The 20,523-nt window shown below is 30.8% G+C and overlaps 2 protein-coding genes across 16 annotated transcripts; both read left to right on the forward strand.

Moving 5' to 3' along the window:
* The first annotated feature begins 1,024 nt into the window (after positions 1 to 1,024).
* LOC148197407 (uncharacterized) lies at positions 1,025 to 4,651 on the forward strand. Of its 8 annotated transcripts, none has more exons than XR_015780118.1 (8): positions 1,026 to 1,221; positions 1,303 to 1,375; positions 1,504 to 1,568; positions 1,658 to 1,803; positions 2,258 to 2,465; positions 3,995 to 4,167; positions 4,263 to 4,404; positions 4,595 to 4,651. XR_015780118.1 is itself a non-coding variant. In XM_088092466.1 (7 exons), exons 1-6 carry the CDS (start codon positions 1,177 to 1,179, stop codon positions 4,160 to 4,162), a joined length of 705 nt encoding a protein of 234 aa, XP_087948592.1. In that variant the 5' UTR covers positions 1,025 to 1,176; the 3' UTR covers positions 4,163 to 4,167; positions 4,405 to 4,651. The 8 variants fall into 8 exon arrangements, 5 of the variants coding, with proteins under 5 accessions (XP_087948592.1, XP_087948588.1, XP_087948589.1 ...); XR_015780119.1 differs by having other exon boundaries at positions 4,317 to 4,404; XR_015780120.1 differs by having other exon boundaries at positions 4,320 to 4,404.
* A 6,856-nt stretch (positions 4,652 to 11,507) lies between these two features.
* Positions 11,508 to 18,535, forward strand: LOC148197408 (putative zinc finger protein At1g68190). Of its 8 annotated transcripts, none has more exons than XM_088092703.1 (7): positions 11,578 to 11,657; positions 12,325 to 12,398; positions 12,491 to 13,168; positions 14,975 to 15,337; positions 16,720 to 16,947; positions 17,715 to 17,937; positions 18,254 to 18,535. In XM_088092703.1, exons 3-7 carry the CDS (start codon positions 12,680 to 12,682, stop codon positions 18,301 to 18,303), a joined length of 1,353 nt encoding a protein of 450 aa, XP_087948829.1. In that variant the 5' UTR covers positions 11,578 to 11,657; positions 12,325 to 12,398; positions 12,491 to 12,679; the 3' UTR covers positions 18,304 to 18,535. The 8 variants fall into 8 exon arrangements, with proteins under 8 accessions (XP_087948831.1, XP_087948829.1, XP_087948832.1 ...); XM_088092700.1 differs by lacking the exon at positions 11,578 to 11,657 and adding an exon at positions 11,675 to 12,081; XM_088092704.1 differs by lacking the exon at positions 11,578 to 11,657 and adding an exon at positions 11,703 to 11,755.
* Positions 18,536 to 20,523: the final 1,988 nt, after the last annotated feature.

Genomic DNA, 20,523 nt, shown 5'->3' on the forward strand with positions numbered 1-20,523 from the left:
AAATCAATGCACTTAAAACACGAGGAAATTATATAGTTTAGAAGGGATTAATCTAGTGTAGTGTTTTTCTTTTTAAATTTTTGTTTTTGTTTTTTTTAGATTAAGATAATTAAATTTGCACAATAATGACCATCAGAATATATATTCTCAAAAAATGAAAAATAATTAATCTTATAACATGAATTAATAAAATGAAGATTAAAATAAATACAAGTAAAAGTTAAGTTAATTTCTAACCAGCATAAACATGCCCGGAGTTAATTATTTATGAACATGGACGATTACTCTGTAAAAAAAAAAAAAGCTACTAACTTTAGTGTACATTATTATAGTTGTCAATATTGACATCTAAATTAAACTTCTATAAAGGTTTACTTGTAATATATATATATATATATATATATATATATATATATATATATATAATAATTCTTTTGAAAAATTACATATTTATGAGTTTCATGATATTCTAAGTAATAAGAACAAAAAATTGGATTCCGGTAATCAACTCATAAATTATTATTAACTTATTTTATTTTTCTCCAACTTAACATAATTTGTTTTTTCAAATTAAATATTGAAATTTATATATTTTCTTTTATCTTTTTATTCTTATTATTTCATATAATTTATAAACTTATAATTTTCTTGCTCTTTCTAAATTAAGTGTTGATATACTTTTATTGTGTCCATAAATATTTTTCATCTATAAAACATACTACAGAGGGGAACAACATTCTTCAGATAGAGTTAAATATATGATTCTGCACTATACAAGTCCACTGATATTTCTAATTTAATACACTTTGATTCTATTATAACGCGTCTGTATTTTCAAGATAGTGTTGTAATGAATTACTATTGTAAATTTAAATTAAACTAAACGTATTTCTTTTATTTTTAGATTAATTGAAGGAAAATATTCAAATGATTTTTAATTTATTTTATTGGAAAAGTTTGTAAAGTATGTAGATAAGTATTGTTTTGAAATAAACGAATTTAAAGTTTGAAGCGGGAGGGTGAGACAGGAGACGAGATCCCCTACAGATTCCACAGACACTCCAAACAATCCCTACCTTTAAATTTCATTTTTTTCATCACAAAACATGATCTAGAGCGTGCACCATGTGCAGTTGTGTAGAGGATTCGGTTCGGTGAAATAGAACACAATACAAAATGCCAACATCCAGAGACACCGAGAGACACAGGTCGACGAAGATGGTGAAACTCTCTATCTCTCACTCAATTTGAAATTAGGGTTTCTCTTGTAATCGCCATCTCATATTCTTAATTTGTTTGCAGGATGAAATCGAAGAGTTGGAACCATTGTTTGATTACAGCCGGGTTCAGCCTGTGAACCCCATTTCCATCGATGGTGCGTTTCTTTTCTTGAAAAATTTAGGCGATTCCAAACCCTTATTTTTACAAGATTACTGTTTATCCTTTTTATTACTATCCTATGGGAGTTTCCGCTTGAATTTGAATGTCTTGTGATGGTCGCAGATGATTTTGATGATGACGAGGATGTGATTTGCCCTGATGGTAAGAAGAGAAAGACTACGGATACTGTAAGTCTTATTTTAGGCTCTGATTTTTACGTATTTTTGCTCTGATTATTGGTTTCGGTTTTGTAACTGTTGAAACTGTTGGGTTTTAGGTTGAGGATGAGAAGAAGACTACTGGGGAAAGAGTCACAGTGGTGAACATTGAAGATCAAGATGATGATTGGTTACCCCCTCCACCAAAGAGTGCAAGTAATTCCCAGAGGACGATTGAAGAGGATTCAACTTTGAAAAAATTGAGGTTGTGTATTTCACTCTCCTTAGGAATTTTTAAATGCCAAATCTTAAGTGTTTGCTATTGCCAATCCTTTTACTCCCCCGTGAAATTATATTGTCATTGTTCTGCGCTGGAATTGGTTGCTCCAACAGTGATATCATAAGATGGGTGCTAGCCTTTTTTATGTTTTTGAAAAGAAAAAAATTGGCCATTCAACCCTAACCACATGAAGCAATGATAAAATGGAATCATTGACACAGTTTTTCATTTTCTTTCTGTATACCTATAATTTTTGTGTGTTAATCATCTGTGGTTTCTTCTGGAGCTGGACTGCCTTTTTCGTTGCTCCACATGTGAACATTACACAGAAAAAGATATGCATGGGTGAATAAAATGGTTTTAATGTTCCATATAATTACTCCCAATCCCTACCCGCTTTTATCTACAGTTTCTAACAGGGTGTTACTTATGGGTGCAGATTAAAGAAGCTGGAACTTGCCTCATTTGCTGAATCAGCAAAACAATTGTTAAAAGATGTTGAAGAGTCTTCTAAATTCGAAGTTAATGATTCGTTGCAGTCTCCGGTGGATGGTGTAGATGAGAAAAGTCTACAGCATTCTGAAAGACCAAAAATCGTCATTTCTGTTCAAGACAAAGATGGAACAAAGCAGATTCGAATGTTCATGGTATATAATTCCTTCAGCTGATATACTTTTTGTTGTCAATGGATGATTCTTCAGCTTGGCGATACAATCTGTGGGTTGTATTAATTGTGTCTGAATTGCATGTGAATCATGCAAATAGTTATCCTATAATTCATTCACAATACGATTCTTCAGCTTGGCGATACAATCTGTGGGTTGTTTTGTATCTGAATTGCATGTGAATCATGCAAATAGCGAAGGATCGTATGAATCACCCTCGTGCAATTCTCCTGCAGTGGGTTGTGACATCTTGCTGTCCAGAGTCATCCGCGTTGTACCTAGCCAGCCATCGTGGCTGGAGCAATAATTTTTGCAAGCGAGATTGCAAGTAAAAGGCTACCAGAGCAGGCAAATCGTGTTGCACTGCAGATCCAGTCTCTGTTCCACTTAAGCTGCTCTTGCTGCTAGTGGAGGGAGATGACCCACAACCCTAAGTTAAAACAGAAATATGTTTTTTTCCTTTAGGAGTTTCTATGTTGTTACAGGTCAAACACCATCCAGTTATGATTTTTTACTATGGGCCATAAGTTTTTATTGGATCACTGGGAAATTCTTCCTACACCCTATATACTTTTCTTCTAGCTCCCTGTAATTATATTTGATGGACAAAACTGCACTTTTGAAATCCTTGACATATTTCGAAAAACTGCACTCTAGTGTCTTTTGATCTAAATATAAAGAAAAAGAATAAAACAAAAGTAAAATATATATTATACATAGTTAAAAATAGACTTTAACCCTGATCAATTTCACAAAACGAACTTGTAATATGGATTTTACACTTAAAATTGTAACTTAGTCTTAACTCTAGTCCTCATCTTGCTGTAGATGAGTGGTGTCTTGAGTGTGAGACTAGATATTTATAGGTATTTTGATAGTGACTTGATAATTGATGGCATGATAGGCCTAACAAACATAGTTAGGATATACTTTGATATCATAATAAAAAGTGAACTTCAAGTCTAGTTCAATCTTACAAAATTGACTTTTACTGTAAGGTTTACATTTACTTATGCATATTAACTTGACCTTATCTTTAGTTAATATAGGATTTTTACAAATTATAAAGTTTTATCTTCAAAATTAAACTAAGATATTTTCTAATCATGCCATTTTGGGAACTAAAAATTATTTTGGAACTTATATATGCTATTTTGTTATCTATTTAACTTCATGCTAATATATGTGTTTATCAGTATCTGTTTCATTTTGTTAAATTGCTCTTAGACCTATGTTTTACTGTTGATAATGAATCTTTCGATTCATTAAACGATGTGATTCAATTTCTGTTTAAGGGTTTGTATCTGATTCAGCTATCATTCGTCGATCTACTGGTATATTTTGTGATATTAATAGTTTTATTTCAGGTAAAATCTAGTTGTAATTTTTGGGATACAAGAGTTGTGTTTCTGTTTTTTTTTCAAAGCTGTTTTTCAATTATAGGTCACTGGACATATTTTCAAAACAGAGTTTGGCCTCTATCCTTACGCTCATCTTTTAATTGTCTCTAGGATGACAAGTTTGAAAGGATTGTCAAGACATATGCCGATAAAATCAAGTGTGACCAGAAACAGATAGTGCTGTCCTTTGATGGTGATAAAATAAGTTCGTCCGAAACCCCTGCTAGCCTTGGGATGGAAGACGATGATATTATTGAAGTTCACGTGAAATCATGTTGATCTAGGTGAGTTATATTCTATCTTTCTGTTTTTAAAAAATCTTTGATTTTGTTCATAGCATTATGATATCTTGCATTGGTAATGTACTTCTGACTTGAAGTAATTGAAGGGTGTCACCTGCTTGCTCACTTTCTGTCATTGTCTCCTGCTCCAGTAGCCGTTCGATTGATTACTTCATTCAAAACGTAATTTGCTTCTTTGCTGGAAATAGTTACAATATCGCCTATACTCATCTGACCCAGGTATTATGGTGCTCAAACTGACATTTTGGACCATGCTTGGGAACCCTTGAAGGTTTTTTGTGTCTGTAGCATCTTTAGTAAAACAAGAACAATTCTAGTTCGTATTTGCAATACTTATTTGTACAGCAAATATTTTGACAGAATAGTTTAGGCACTCTTTTGATAGATGTTTCTTTGATTTGTGATATAGGTCTGTGAAAATCCAGAAAACCTCCCGGTATTTGTGGTGCATTGCATTTTTTTTTTCTGCTGTTTGGTTGATCGTTCAATAGATCTATAAGCGATGAGGTAGCTCAAAGTCGATTCCGAAAATTTAGTTATTTGGTTGATTGTTGATAAGGATGTGAAACAGACATAATACTTGTTCTTCAGTCTCCAGATAGACACACACGTAGGGATTATTTTTAACACTAGAGTACATAAACAAATGCAAACATCATTTTATGGTTACACATTTTCAAATCAGAGATTTTAATTTGTAGTCTAGGATACGTATTAATTTTATTTTTTTCAATTTATTATTCTCTCAAGTTATTATTAGTCAAGCATGTCTCTTGAAGACTGTTAAAATGCTAAAATTTTACGCAAAAATATTCATGCAACTTAAAAAATGAAAAATGGTTTAGAACAATGCATTTTATGCTTAAATGGGAGAGAAATAGAATTATGATAGAGATGAAAAAGGTAACTTTCATCTATTAAAGGCTTAAATGAGTTTTAGTTCCTCGATATTAGATCATTTTTTTTATTCCTTGTAAAGATTTGTATAAATTAGTCCTTTTAAAAACATAACTGTTTTTGTAGTCCTTTTAATACTTTTACAAGAAATAGTCCTACAAGAAACTGGTATTGGTTCCTTTTTATGAACTGTTTCTTAAGTTGTAAGTTATATTTGGGCGTCACCAACGGCTACGTGTAATTAACAAATCCACTTCACACCTGGAGTGACAAATTTTAGTTTATATAGGAATTTAAATTCACGGTTTCGAAATTTTGGATATTACTAAGTTTTTATCGAGTTTTGTTACTTTATTTCATATTTAAATATGTTATCCTTTTAATTTATTTTATTGATTGGATGTGTCAATTATTTTATCTGGAAAACTTGTTTATTTACCGCAACATGATTTATATTGATCACAAAATTTCCCAGACATGTTAACTAAGCAAGAGAACATTTAAGTGAAAAATATAAAAATTTATGAATAATTTGAAATTCAATTAAGCATACTTTAATTAATAATAATAATGATTTACTTTAGCAGATTGTTTTGTTATATTAATTACTATAAAATTTATATTTCTCAAACGACTATATGGAATTTAAGTTTTCTAATACTTGAGTACTTATTAAAATAATTTGGGTGTTACTCCCTCTACCACCTCATTCCCCTATTACTCTTTTCTTTATTTTTTCATTTCTATTTTACCCTTACTAAAATTTTAGGGTTAACATTATTTAAAATCTCATGTGGACATTCATTCTCTTTATCATTTTTTCCTCTTTCTCTTTATTATTTTTTCCAGGTTGCCTCTTACGTTCCACTATCCTTGGGTTGTCTCTCATGTTTCACTTCTTCTCTTTTATAGAATTGTGACGTGAGAGTGTGGTGGACTTTGTGTTTAGTAAGATTGAAAGTAGGGAAAACAATTCATCTTCAGCCGTGAGTGTGGTGGTGCTTCAAGGTGCTGGTTTAGAGGCGTGAGAGGTTCAGAGGCGTGAAGGTGCGTAATAAAACCCTAAAATATAAACCGTATAATCTTTAAACGGATGTGAGCATCCGTCAACGGATGTGAGCATCCGTCAACGGATGTGAGCATCCGTCAACGGATGTGAGCATCCGTCAACGGATGTGAGCATCCGTCAACGGATGTCAACATCCGTTTAAAGATTATACGGTTTATATTTTACAGTTTTTTTTATATTAATTTTGAAGATATTTAAATAATATAATTTATATTTTTTGATATATTATTTTTGAATATATTTTGATGTATTTTAATAATGTATTTTTGAGGAGGAGGCATATCAGGCCTATGAAGAAAAAATGGAAGATGAGAAACGGATGTGATGGAGTTTGGGAGAGAATCTGAGAAGGTTGGGAGGTGGGTGAGAAGGGGTAGAAAGATAGATTTTAGGGTTAAAGTAAATAATTAGGATTAAAAAGTAAAAAGGTTATTTTTGTAATTATAAAAGGTTAGTTTTGTAATTCAAAAAATATGTAATAGAATTGAGGAGGTGGAGGGAAAAAATGTGGTGGTGGAGGGAGTAACACCCAAATAATTTAGCAACCATAAAATTTTACTTATGTTAAATAAAAATAATCGAAATCACTTACTATTTTATACTAATTATAATATAATTTTATATTAATTACATCATTTGTCATTTTCTTAATACAAGACAATTAAATAAAATAACAACAGGAATGAACAATTATGTCACCCACTTAATAAAAAATTACAGAATACTTAATTGAAACAATATAAAAAAAGAAGTACTTTAAATTTTCTCAATAAATAATAATAGGAATAATAATAATATATTTTCTATTTTGTAATGACTAAGCAGTTTTTTTATGGTCCATTTGAAATTTGTCATCTACATAATTTTATTTAGACAACTATTCTTTAGTATTACATTTCCGTGATTATTAAACATATTTCCTTATTTTGTTACTAATAAATTTAAAGTGTTTCTTCCTACACCTCACCAGTCTCACCCTGAACCTGTCTATTTTTCTATTATTCCAGCTGTACCCATCTGAAATCCTACACCCCTTTCTTCTCTCTTATCGCAGTGCTCCTCCCATCCTCTGTCACTTTACTTGTTGTCGTGCTTGTATGTGTTGTTTGTATGAATTGTTTGTATGTAGTATTTGTATGTGCTATTTGTATGCTGGGATTGTATGTGCTGGGATGCATTTCTGGGATGGATGAGACGAAAGTTGAGGCCTTAACCCACTGGTTGAGAACACGCTAGTGTTAGAAGAGAGGTTGCAGAACTCTCCACAGTTGGAAGTGTGGTTGAGAGCTCGTCGTACAGTCTAACCACAGTTGTGCGGTTCATATCGCGCTGCAATCAGAAATGCGGCTACCGCACTTGGAAGTGCGGTTTTATTGTTGCCACAACTTGAAATGCGTTCAAGCATTGCTTTTCATTCTTTTTATTTGCTTTATTACATTTAATTGTTTTTTAAACTTGATTTGTTTTTTATATTTTTTATTAGTTTATTTAAATATTAAATTTGTAGTTTATATTTTGTAATTTTGTATTTTACTTTATATTTGATATTTATTTAAATTTTATTTTTAATGTAATTAATTTTTCTTAATTTTAAAATTTAAATTTGTTTGTTAATTTTTTAGTCTATAATTATTTATTGATATTTTATTTTTCAATATGAATTATTATTTAATTATTTGTTGTATACTTTTTTTAGATTTTGATTCGTTTATTAATTTAAATTTAATTTATTGTGTTTATGTTGTTTTTTAAAACTTTTTTTATTGATTTGTTAACTTTTTTTTATTTTTAATTTTTAATTTTTATTATATTTGATATTTATTTAAATATTATTTATAATATAATTAATTTGAAATTTATATTTGTTTGTTAATGTTTTTGAAATTATTTATTTATTTAAATAATAATTATTATGCGTAAATTTTTAATTTTTGATTTATTATTTTGTTTCTTAATTTATTTTTTAATTTTTAATATTGTTGTTATAATTTGTAGTTATTTAAGTATTATTTATTAACTAATTATTATATATTTAATTGATTATTTTAAACATATTTATTATAATAATATATATAAGAAAATGAAAAACAACATAAAACTAAAACACCTAAATAAAAGCATAAAACTAAAACAGCATTCAACTAAAACAAGATAAAACTAAATTTAAAAAACAGCATATAACCTCTCACAAATATAACTCAATGAAACAAGAAAGGAATAAATAAAACAATGGAGAAATAAGGTTGGGGTGCATGCACAAGCACAAGGTTAACATAACAATGAAGAAATGAGATGATGTGCATGCAGAAATTATAAGTATAGTATTAAAGTTGTTGGTGGTTGAAAAATCATTAGATCATTATTACAATATTTTAGATTTTATAAAACGAAGGACATAACTGTCAATTGGGAGTTGCAAGACAGGTGAAATGTAAGGAGAAACACTCGTAAATTTACGGAAATACCTTCCTTTTTTTTCATATCTAACACTTTTGAAACATCTCTCTGTATTCAGTGTAAGTAAACAAAGAAATCCATTTCTTTATTCATTTACTCCCTCTCAATGTTTTCTTCTAAGAGCAAAGACATGTTTGAAGGAATTGATTAAAGGGCCATGTCAAACGGGGAGGGTGATATTGAGCCATGTGGAGGAGGCAAATAAGACAATTTTTAATGAGTCATACCTACTTAATAAATTTAAGATCTAAATTTTAAAAGATAAATTGACATGAGACTAAATTTAGATATGAGAATCTTAAATATGATATTGGGTCATAAAAATAAATTTTCTTTTTAAAAAAAAAACCTTTTTTCTGAAAGAAATATTCTAAAATAATAAAAATATTTTTTTTCATTAAAAACAATTTTTCTTAAGAAATATTCTAGATCAATAAGTAGAAAAGAATCATTCACAATAATTAATACTAAAAATTAATTTATTTTAAGGTAAAGTGCAAATAATATAAAATTTAAATGAAATTTATACTACTATTGTATTTAAAGAAAAAATATACACGGATCTAAAAAATGAGACGATATAGAGGGACTCATAAAACATAGATTAAAACCTCGTAATCATCATTGAAAATGTTCTGATCCCGAAAGGTGTGTTAGTTGGTAAAGAGAGAAGTAAATATATAATTGGAAAAACGTAGAATCTTATCCTAAATAATTTAAAAAAGAGAAAAATAAATAATTTTTTTTATAAATTAAAATTATTTTATATAAAATTTAGAGAAATTGTATATTTCTTTTTACAAAATAGACTTATATATAATATCGATTATAAAAAAACTTATTCTTTTAAAATATTCAAGGATATATTTATGTTCCCGAAAAAATTGGTTATCTAAACCTAAATTTGTAGGCCCAACAATGCCACAAAATCCAATTTGGGTCCAGAGTCCACTATTGTCAGTCACGCACATGTAAAATGTTGTCTTCCTCACCCAACTTGCTTTTGCATCTCCAAAGTTTCAAAATTTCCCCTTTTTCTTTATTGTTTTTTCCACACCTTATACTCTCTCTAAATTATTCTAATTACCATAATTTTTTTTTCAGAATTAAAAAATATTTTACTAGTGATAAAAGTATCACGTTAATTCCATTATACAATTTAATATAATAAACAATTAAAGTTTTAGGAAAAATACCACACGGTTGTTTGATTTTTAGTACACATTTATATATAATGTTTGAAAGTAATCAAATAAATTTCAATTATGATTTGGGTTAGTAATTTATGATTTTGCTGTCTGATCTGATTAGATTTTGTCAGTCCATTCCAAGGAAGTAACTAATGTTCTTGTTAGAGATGATAAAATAAAGAAGAAAGAGGACATAAATAGATAACAAACAAATGGAGGAAAAATGCTTTAATTCGAAAGAAATAAATGAAATAAAAATAATTTTATATATATTAATATATTCATTTATTATTTTTAATAATATTTTTGAATTATTTATAATTATTATAACAAAAAATCAACTCCTTTTATAGTCCATCTATATAAAAAAAAAAAGCATTTATTATAAAAACAACAAAAACCATCGTGTTTTTCTTTTTCTCTTCAGACAATCACTCATCTCCTTTTTGTTTCCATACCGACTACCCCATCACATTCGAACAAACCAAACGAAAAATTTAAAATTTTAAAAGAATATATATTATAAAAATCAAAGAAAATAAGACTAAATAAAAAACAAACTTGATCTTATAATGAGAAATAAACAATAAATATGTAAAACTGTCACAATTTTTTTATTTCTTTTGTTTATCTCATTTTTAATTTTGTTTTCACGGTGTATTTTTATTTTTTATTTCAAACAAATATTCAAAATAAAAAATATAAAAAAATTGACTACTTTATATAATGAAAAATAAAAAATATTACATTAAAATTTTTCAAAGGATCTTTTAGTTTAATTGCTGTAATTTTCTCCTCATAACTAAAAAAAAGTCATCCAAAGAAAGAAGCCAACATCAAACAATTTCTTTTTTACCAAAACCAAATGCAAAACGAAGACAAAAGCTAAAAAGATTATTTAAACCTTAGTATTTGATTAACAATATATATATCTCACGGTAATTAACCTTTTCCTTTTCTTTTTTTTGTGTTACAGAGTAAAAAGTGGATGGAGGCTTTTATTATTAACAGTGTTATCTGAAAGGAAAATGACACTTGAACAACCATTTTTGACAACATTTAGACACGCGCACACGTGTCAAAATCTGAGTGGTCCATTTTCATTTAATTTTTCCAACTGGACCACTCAGATTTTGACACGTGTGCGCGTGTCTAAATGTTGTCAAAAATGGTTGTTCAAGTATCATTTTCCTATCTGAAATCATATTACACTGATATAACACCTCCTACACTTTTCACGTCAATCCAAACAACATTTATTGTATGCACTGTCAATCACCTACAACGCAATTCAATGCTATTTTTTATTTATCTTTCTACATTATCTTCTCATTTGTGTCTAATAAATAGCTTCATCCACTTGTAATAATCATTACAAAGAATAATATAATTTAACTTAAAAAAAATGATGTAATATAAAAAAAAGTATGATTAAATAGATTGAAAAGAGTTACAGAGTACTTGTTTGTTGTAATGTAAATGGAGTGAAAAGCTCGTGACCCAACGTGAGACACGAGGGGTGTGGGCCCGGGGTGGCTGATCCGGTCCGGCTCATCCCATTACGCGAGTTCGGATTGGCCCAACGCGGCTAACCATTGGGATTACGTAACCACCACATTCACATGCACTATACATTGGATAACGTCCTGGTGGACCCCACTTCACCACATCGCTCTTCCATGCTGGAAAGTTCCATCTCTCCATTGTACACGTCACCTCCCCCAATTGGGTAAAGCCTGCAAGAACGCATGACTCATGCTTCCTTCCCTTTCTTCTTCTTCACTGCACAGCGAGAATAGCACTTTTCGCTGCTTTCTCTTTGCTCTCTTCTACTTTATTTTATTGGGAAACAGTCGTAGGTAGAATCTCTTACTTCCTTTTCACTTTTCCTCCTTCTCAAAAGTCAACCCTCCATGCTTCTCTCGGATTTCTTGTTCATCGTTGCTTCCACTCACTGGTTTCTAAACACTCTTTTCCCTGCTTTTTACTTTCTTTGCTTTTTTCCTCCCTGCTTTTCATCACGAAAATTATATTTAATTTAATTCGCCTTGTTTTTGTTTGTTTGTGGTGGTTTTCTCATCTTCATTCATTTCTGCTATAGTTTTTGCTACTCTTTTGGGAGGACAGAGTGGTGAACTATGATTACTCAGTGTCCTCTGATCTGGGTGTTTTTATGATTCAACTATCATACCATTACAAGTTCTTGAGTTTTATTAGTCGTGTGGGTAAATTCTGGATTTTTGAAATAATTCTTTTGGATTTCTAATCTATTTGGACCAACAGGTAAGACATGGACATTTGAATCGCTTTTTTCTTTCCATAATAGTATATTGAGTAAATAGTATATCCACTGTCAGTGTTCACCTTTATTCTGTTATGAATTGTTACATACAGTGCATTTGTCATTTTGTTTTTTTATAGTAATCACTTTAAATGTTATATTTATTATGATTTCGGATTATTTGTATCATCATGATTTCTGAATAGCTGACAATTTTTTTTTTTATATTTTCTGGTTTATTGAAGATAAACTATTTTCCATTTGTATCTTGTCAAAGGACTGTTTTATCATTCTTAATAGTCTTCTCATGGTTTCACAGGTATAACTGCATTTCATGTGAAGCTATTCTGCAATTTCCTTTTTTTCTTCTTAAGCTTTAAATTCTATTGACCCTGTGCGATTTTTTTACAGCTTGTAAACCTTCACAGGGCAACAACTGATGTAAGGCGAGATATTGCCTTTTGCATAAAAGGACTCTGCAACCCTACATGGACCACCTGAGCTGATATCTGGATCTTCTTTATTTAAATTGCTGTCTATGCAGTATGAGGTTTTGTAATCTCAGAACCTTTTTCATTATTGGAATTGAAGATTAAGGAAATGGACAAGGTTTGTGAGTTCTGCACGGCCCTGAGGCCACTTGTTTACTGTAAAGCTGATTCGGCATATCTTTGTCTATCCTGTGATGCGAAGGTGCATTTGGCAAATGCTTTGTCCGGCCGGCACCTCCGGAACCTTGTGTGTAACTCATGTGGACATCATGTTGCTTATGTTGTATGTTTGAACCACAAAATGTTAATCTGTCGAGACTGTGATAAAAAATTGCACAATGTTTCTTTATCACACCAGAAACGAGCTATCAGGAGTTTCATAGGTTGCCCTTCTGCTAAAGACTTTGCAGCACTCTGGGGGTTTGAATTGAATGAGATTGAAAACTGTGCCAGTCAGGATCAGTTTGATTCAGTTTCCTGTGTTTCTGCGGAATTGAATGTAGCACAAGTCTCAGGAAAGCCTGATATTCAAAATGAGGTCCCTTCACTGCTAGCTGGGGCCAAACTTGATGAGGAATCGACCGGTCAACAAGGTCAGGTATGCAAGATAGAGTTTTAATATCTCATTTATTGTACTGATGAAAGTTTCAGATTTTACTCATTTGAGCATTACTTTAATAGCTAAAGCCCTCATGATATAAAATTTAGTTTTATGTCACCGAAGTTAGTTTTCCATTATAATAAATATAAGATGGCTTTATTGCAAACCATCTGGTACTTCTGAAGTGATTGACTTTAAAAGCACGTACATACATGTATATTAAAGTTTACGAGTTTGTTTTCCATACTTTGAGAGAATTAGAGGAGTCATTATAACGAGTTAAGAGTAGAACAGGATGTACACTGTTATTGCTTTCAATTTACTTTAAATGGATGCAATAATAGACTACTTGATACTTTAGTTCCGAAAGTTATAAAGTAACTGATAATCTAGTACTGGTTTTATAAAAAAATGTCAGTTAATTTAGTCTCTCAAATTGGTTCCCACAGTTAATTTGATCTTTTAGATTGTAAAATCAATAATTTAATCCCTGAATTTAACAACCACTGTCAAGTAAGCTATTTAATTTAACAACTATCCATCAATTTGGTTCTTGAAATTTATGGTGTGTTTGCTTTGGTAGATCTACGGTTTACGGATGCGAATGAGTATCGTGCTTTAGGAGATTTGCAGTGATTAGAGGGAGTGGAATTGCAGGTTAGGAGAGAGAATGAATTCTTGCATAGGTGAAGAGATTTGAAGAGATTCATGGTGGTTTTACTGAAGTGTCCTTTGTGTATTTTTGAATTAAGGTTATGCATGGAACTGATGGTGTAGTTGTCCTGGTGGTTTTATAAGGCTGTCGTTGGTGGTTTTGTGGTGTTGGAGTTGTTCTCTGTGTGAGGTGTTGGTGGTGAGAACAGATTCTCTATAATGAGAATCGATTAGAGAATTGACAGTTTTTTATTTTCTGAGAAATGGGTCCACTTTTGATTTAGTTTTTATTAAGAACTTAAATTTAATAATAATAACAATAATAACTCACATTCATTTTAATATAATTAACACTAATTATTTATTTTAAATTACTTTTATATCTAAGGATAAAATGATAATCTTTTATTTTTATTCATTAAAATATATATATAAATAACAAATTTAGGAGATTTGTTCATCTTTCGTTTGATCCAAATAACCCCACTTTTACCATATTTTTCCTTTAAATCCATCTTCAAATCCAAAAACTGCATATGAAACCACTTATTACCAATAAAGTGAGAGGCTGAATTGACTGATACACACTTACAATCAGAAACCAAAATGACTTACATTGAAACTAAAACAAGTCCAGGGATTAAAATTTCTTTTAACAATTCCAGAGAGTAAAATAATTAATAATTTTTATTTTGGAAATTGATTTGATGGATCCTCTTGTATTGGATAAATGATAGAAACTACCGGTTTATTAAATCTTGAGCAAATACAAGGAATGGTTTGTGCATTCTCAAATTTAGGAATTTGCAACATGTTTTTGGCCAAATTGGTGTTCCTCACTTTGTAAATCTCTTGTAGTTGCTAATCTTCCTTCCTTTCTCTTTCTATGACAACCACTTGTTCAGAGCACAACAATTACTGGAAGGTGTAATTTAAAATCTACCCTTAAGTATTTACTTAAATTGTAATTTTTTTTTCTAGTCCCAATTCAACAAATCAAGATAACAAATAACATAATTTGGATGTACATGTCTAATTAATTAGCAAAAGGAACAGCTTCTATCATATGTATAAATGCAACCCATATCTTTTCCGCTTTTGATACAAGTTAAAATGTGATGTATCTCAATTTTTGATATTGTTTTGCAGATATTGCACAATCATCAAGAGCGTCAAACTATTGTGCAGCAGATTATTGATCTAAAATGGCTCCAACAAAATGAGGAGATTGATTATTCTGCGAAGATCAGTAGGCTAAAAGAAAAAAAATCATCACCTTCATTATATCACACTCTTAAGAAATTGGACGAAAAATTCAATGGTCAAGCAAAAAATTCCCAGGATTTGGCTACTGATGTTCTGGAAAAAGACTGTCCTATTGTGGAGCCGAGTACAGAAACTTTGCCTTCCACTTTTTCTCAACTTGATAATTTATCTTCATCTTCAATTATCGATCTTCCCTTGCATGGAGAATTGTTCTGGACGTGCAGAAGTCCACTTCGAAGTAATCAGGTCAGAGAATTATCTGTTTGAAGACCACTGGTTTTAACCGCTGTTCTTGATATGAAAATATGAAGTGTTAACTTCTCCTATTTTGCACCTTGCTTTGGTGAGATGCATCCCTTTGGTTACATGAAAATATGAACAAGTACACACAAATATGCAAAAAATGTTTCAGACAAATCACAACTTTTTTCGCTTGCAGTTTGAAAGAGAACACTAGGTTTTGTACATCATTGGATAATATATTTAGTATATGATGAATAATTGGGAACATAGAACCGAGCAATAAAAATAAAAACAATCGAAAAATTCCATATTTGATGTTAAATTATTAAAGATAAGCTATCATCAAGGAGGCAGATATTATGCCTTGTATAGGTAACTCAAAAGGGCACTAAATCTCACCAGACAAGCAACGCGAGCTTAAAACTCAAGTATATCTTGTCTACACTGGGAAAGAAAACCACAATCTAGCTAGGGATAAGATATCCCAATTCTCATTCAACTAAATCCTAACTTCTGATATTACGGATATTCCCTCAATCCTGATTATAAACCGCAATTCACATTTTCTGCTACATTACAAATCATAATTTAATCTAATACAATTTCCCCATACTGCAATAAGCTTCCACCAGTTATAATTGTAATACATTTCTCCTTTTCCTTTATTACAAGATATTAATAAAAAGCTTTATGATGATGTCTGTGTAGCCAGCAAGGACAAACAGAATTACACATTGATGAAAAGCTGAAAGGACAAACCGGACCAACAAAAACCGTACATAAGAAAAGCATATTATGCTAGAAATAAAACAGGATATATTATGCTAAGAAAAGAAGTGATTTTCATATATAATTACTGAAACCGGTATTGGTTTCATAATATAAGATTAATATCATTCCAAGATTTTCCTAACAGTGAAGGTCCTCCTATGCAAAGGCTTTAACTTGTGTCTTCCAGGCCTATCCTAGTTTAAAGAAAAATTGGGTTCAAGCTGAAAAAAATAGAAAATCATACAAACAAATTTCAGCCAGCTTTTGAATGTCTTGAACAGGAGTTTGGTTGGAAAAATGCCAAATTAAACATGCTCTTGATAGGGTTTCTAAACTTAAATCGGTATCATAGAAAGTTTGGAAATTTTGTTTCAAACATAGCATGCTGGCTTTTTAATCTTAGACCTTCCTCCCAATCTGTCAGTGACAAGAAAAAGGAGTTGAATGTCAGACATATAGTAGCATAGGCAGACACTTGTTTTGCTGTGTGTTTGTGACTGCTCTCGCATTTGATTCATTTAAATTTGGTTGACATTATATTGATTGTTCAGTATCAAACATTTGGTCAACTTTATACTTGTCAAAATGGAAATTTCTTTTTGTCAATGTTGCAGCTGTGGTCCCAAAATATTCAAGACCTCGGTATATGTGAAGAACTTGTTCGTCTAGATGATTTTAACATCCCTGATGTTGACTTAACTTTCCAAAACTTCGATGAATTATTTGGAGGAGATCAGGATCCAATTAGAATATTGTTTGATGATCAAGATGTCTCCTGCTCTTCTTTAGAGAAGGATAAGTCAATCGACAAGTCAGATATTGACAATCTAAGTGCAATGGAGGTCTGAATTTCTTCTTTATAAGTCAACATATTTTCATTCCTTCTTAGTGTGTTGATAGTCGTAGGGCTACATCAGACTATAACGATTAGAGAAGAGCATCATAATATTTATCAACATGAGCAGAATGTGAACAGTCATTTATTTTTTTAAGGCTAATTTTAAAGGACAAAGGGCAATATTAATGCAGAGTAATAATTTTATGCAGAACAGTGCACTTCAGCTGTTTTCTTTCAGTGGCTTATCACTTCTTGCATCAAAAGCGGAAAATGTGAAACTTTCAAAGTTTAATTTTTTTCTGATTCATGGTTTTGGTTATACCACACATTTTTTTTTTTTTGGAAAGCATTCAAACACAAATACAGTTGCAACGGTACCATAGATACAGTAAAACTGTTAATATAAGTTTCCGCAACCATTGTATTTCTGAAGCTATTTATAACCATAACAGTTCAAAGAAAAGCCATAGAAGAAGAATTGGAGGACTGCTGTATCCACCCATGTGATGCAATGAGTTAGGTCCATAATTTTGTTATATATGGTGCACATGTTTTGAAGCCCCCATGTTTTTATAGTAAGCTTTAGAATAAAAAAGTCATTTTGTAGTTTAAGGTTAATTCCAGTTTATCTTCATCAAAATCACCTGATAATGTATTCATGAATAGTGGATCAAGCTAAGGTATACGAAGTCAAGGTAACATCAACGAGATACCCGGTCTCCAAAATAATATACCTATTAATTGTACTATTTTTTTTTTCTGTCATGAAAGGATTCTTCGGCTTCTGCATCCATTAATCTCTCCCAATCTGATCATGAGAACAAGGATATGAACCCTCTCGGCCAGTACTGTCCAGAAAGCATGGATCCTACTCATGCAACTCAACCATTTGATTCAGCTATACCCTTATCTGTTTTGGGAATCAGTCTGGAAAGCAGTTTCACACATGAGGACGGTATCCTTTCTCCCTACAGTGAAGGGAAGGCTTATTCAGGTAGTTAAATTGAATTGAAGATTGCACATGTGGAGCCTAAAGGAAATGTCATATAAAGAGAAAAGGTCTCAATTGTGAGTTCTGAGTGCTAAGTGTCCCACTTTAGCCTATGTTTAGTTGAGTCATTTTAGCATGCCATTCAGTTATCGCATACCTGTTAGTTCTTTATCTCAGTATTGTCAATTTTAACATTCGAGTTTGTTTTTGGTACCACGTTGATCTATTACCAGCAATAATGCATTTTATCCCTGGAAATATTAAGTTGATATTTGTATTTTATCAATTTTTATTATATTTATATTCTTTCTGCTTCCAGGCATGAGAAGCAATTTCGACTTCTATCCAGGAAACCTGGAGCTAATGTAAGAAAGAGAGTGAAAGGCATTCCTATGACAGAAATCATTTGACTTTTGCATATTCATGCTGTAGATATCTCTCTCTCTTCCAGATTGTTCCTAATCATGAAGCATTTGTTCACTTGATAAATTGATTCACTCACATTTTTTCTGTTGATAATATATTGTAAAAGTATAGCATCATAATATGTACTGCTTATTCAGAAATATATAGTTAATCTGTGTATGTAAATACGAACAAATTCTTCTCAAATTTGAGTTTTCTTCCTCTTAGAAGTCTAATAATCTTGACAACTCAATACCATGGACATTATATACAGCGGAAAAAAACTCTACAAACAGGTATTGCAAATCTACAAGTAATAATACAAACAACTACTAAGAATTCATTCTTTGCAATATACAGTCCTTTATTAGTTAAAACTTATCGAAAAATATAAAACTAAGACAGATTTACTAAATTTCGTGTTAGACATGTCTAAATATGTGATTATCAATAAATTTCATCTAATGAAAAAAAGAAAACTGTATAAAAGAGTGTCTGACCAAGTTTATTGTTATTATTTCTCTTGATTATATTGATAAAATAAAAGAGCCTGGGGACCTGTTTCGAGAGTGTGTAATCTACATGCACAATACTGCCGGTTTGCAAGGTCTTTTTGGTTCTTGATAAATGATATGTTTGTTGCTGTACCTGCAGATCTAGGGACTTGTTTTGGTTTCTCTTGATAGCTAAGTTTAGTCAACCCCATTGCATTTTTTTCTTGACGTTTGAACTCTTAAGCCCTATTACAGAATAATGTACCTATACTCAACAGTTATGTTTCAATTCAATCAAAGTTAAGGATTATGCTGTACAACTAGAAGCAGCCATTTTCAGTGGCAGCTCTATGCATTGAGAGTAGTAGAGAAAGGGACATTTATGATTTGGTCTTTGGACCTTGATAAAACTTAAGAACAACTAATTCAGCTTTTAGCAGTGTGACGAAAGCTGTAATGAAAGGGAAAGATAATCTGAACATTGTTTGTTTTATGAAAAAACAATATCTGAGAAGAATTGTGTGGCTAACTTAACAACCATGACACGTGGGAAAGAGTTTATGTATTGGCCATTGAGAAAGAAATCAACGTGAGGATTTTGAATAAGTGTTATTTTATTCAACAAACATTTTGATACCAGATTTTGATGGAGTAGCGATTAGAGGAAGAGGTTGTTGTAAATGTGATAAAGAAGCAATCCCTCTAACCAAATAGAAAGACCATGATTTCTTTTCTTTTCTTTTCTAAATGAATGTCAACCTGTCTTAATCCACTTCATGACTTGAAAATGGGAAACCAAAGCCTAGACCACCAGCCAGTACCCTCCTTCAAACTAACTTCAAATTCAAGCATTATATAATCAAATGCTGCCCTAACCGCAACTGCACCTTGAATACGCCCTCTAAACTGTCTTCGCCTCTTATATTATCTTTCTGTTAGAACCAAAGTTTATTTTTTCTATTTATGTCTATCTTCAAAACCAACAATAAATCATACAACGTGGACCCCCATCTACCAATTTTATGTCATTCACTTTTTACCACAAATAAAACCTATAACGTTTTATTTTCCCAACTTTATATGGATGTAATTTTTTATTTTCTTCTCCAAAGGGTTTTTTAAATATATGAATAATTTCTATGGTGATCATTAATATTATTTTGAATTTGTTAGCTGTTATTGTTGATAATACAAAAAATTAAAACATTTTTTATTAAAATATAAAATTTCATATTAACAGTGTATAACTTTTAATGAGAATGTTTATTACGCTATTTGACATATACAATGGTTTAGTAACCTCCGCACAATAGTTTCTGCATTAAGTAATAATTATTGATGTGAGCGCATATATGGATTTGACATTAAATGCAGATATTAGTTAATATATAGCAATAATTGAGAGTAAAATTGTAGTTTATAAAAGGAAAATATTACCTTGATACCCCTTTCTTTTCTCTTATTTCTACTTCAAAATCTCTAAAATCTCTGTTAATAATAAAAATATCATATTTAACTAATATAAAACAAAAAATTTAAATAAAATAATAATATTTATAGTTATTAATGGTAGTATAAAATATAATCGATGTCAAATTATGACCATCCTTTACAAAATATTGCTGAATTGAGATTAGATGAAATTAACCAGGTTGCAAAAATTAGTTACGGCAGCGAGAAACTGCATTTC

This window comes from Vigna umbellata, chromosome 6, assembly GCF_029865625.1.
Source record: "Vigna umbellata cultivar VRB3 chromosome 6, Vumbellata_1.0, whole genome shotgun sequence".
Classification (NCBI taxonomy): Eukaryota; Viridiplantae; Streptophyta; class Magnoliopsida; order Fabales; family Fabaceae; genus Vigna; species Vigna umbellata.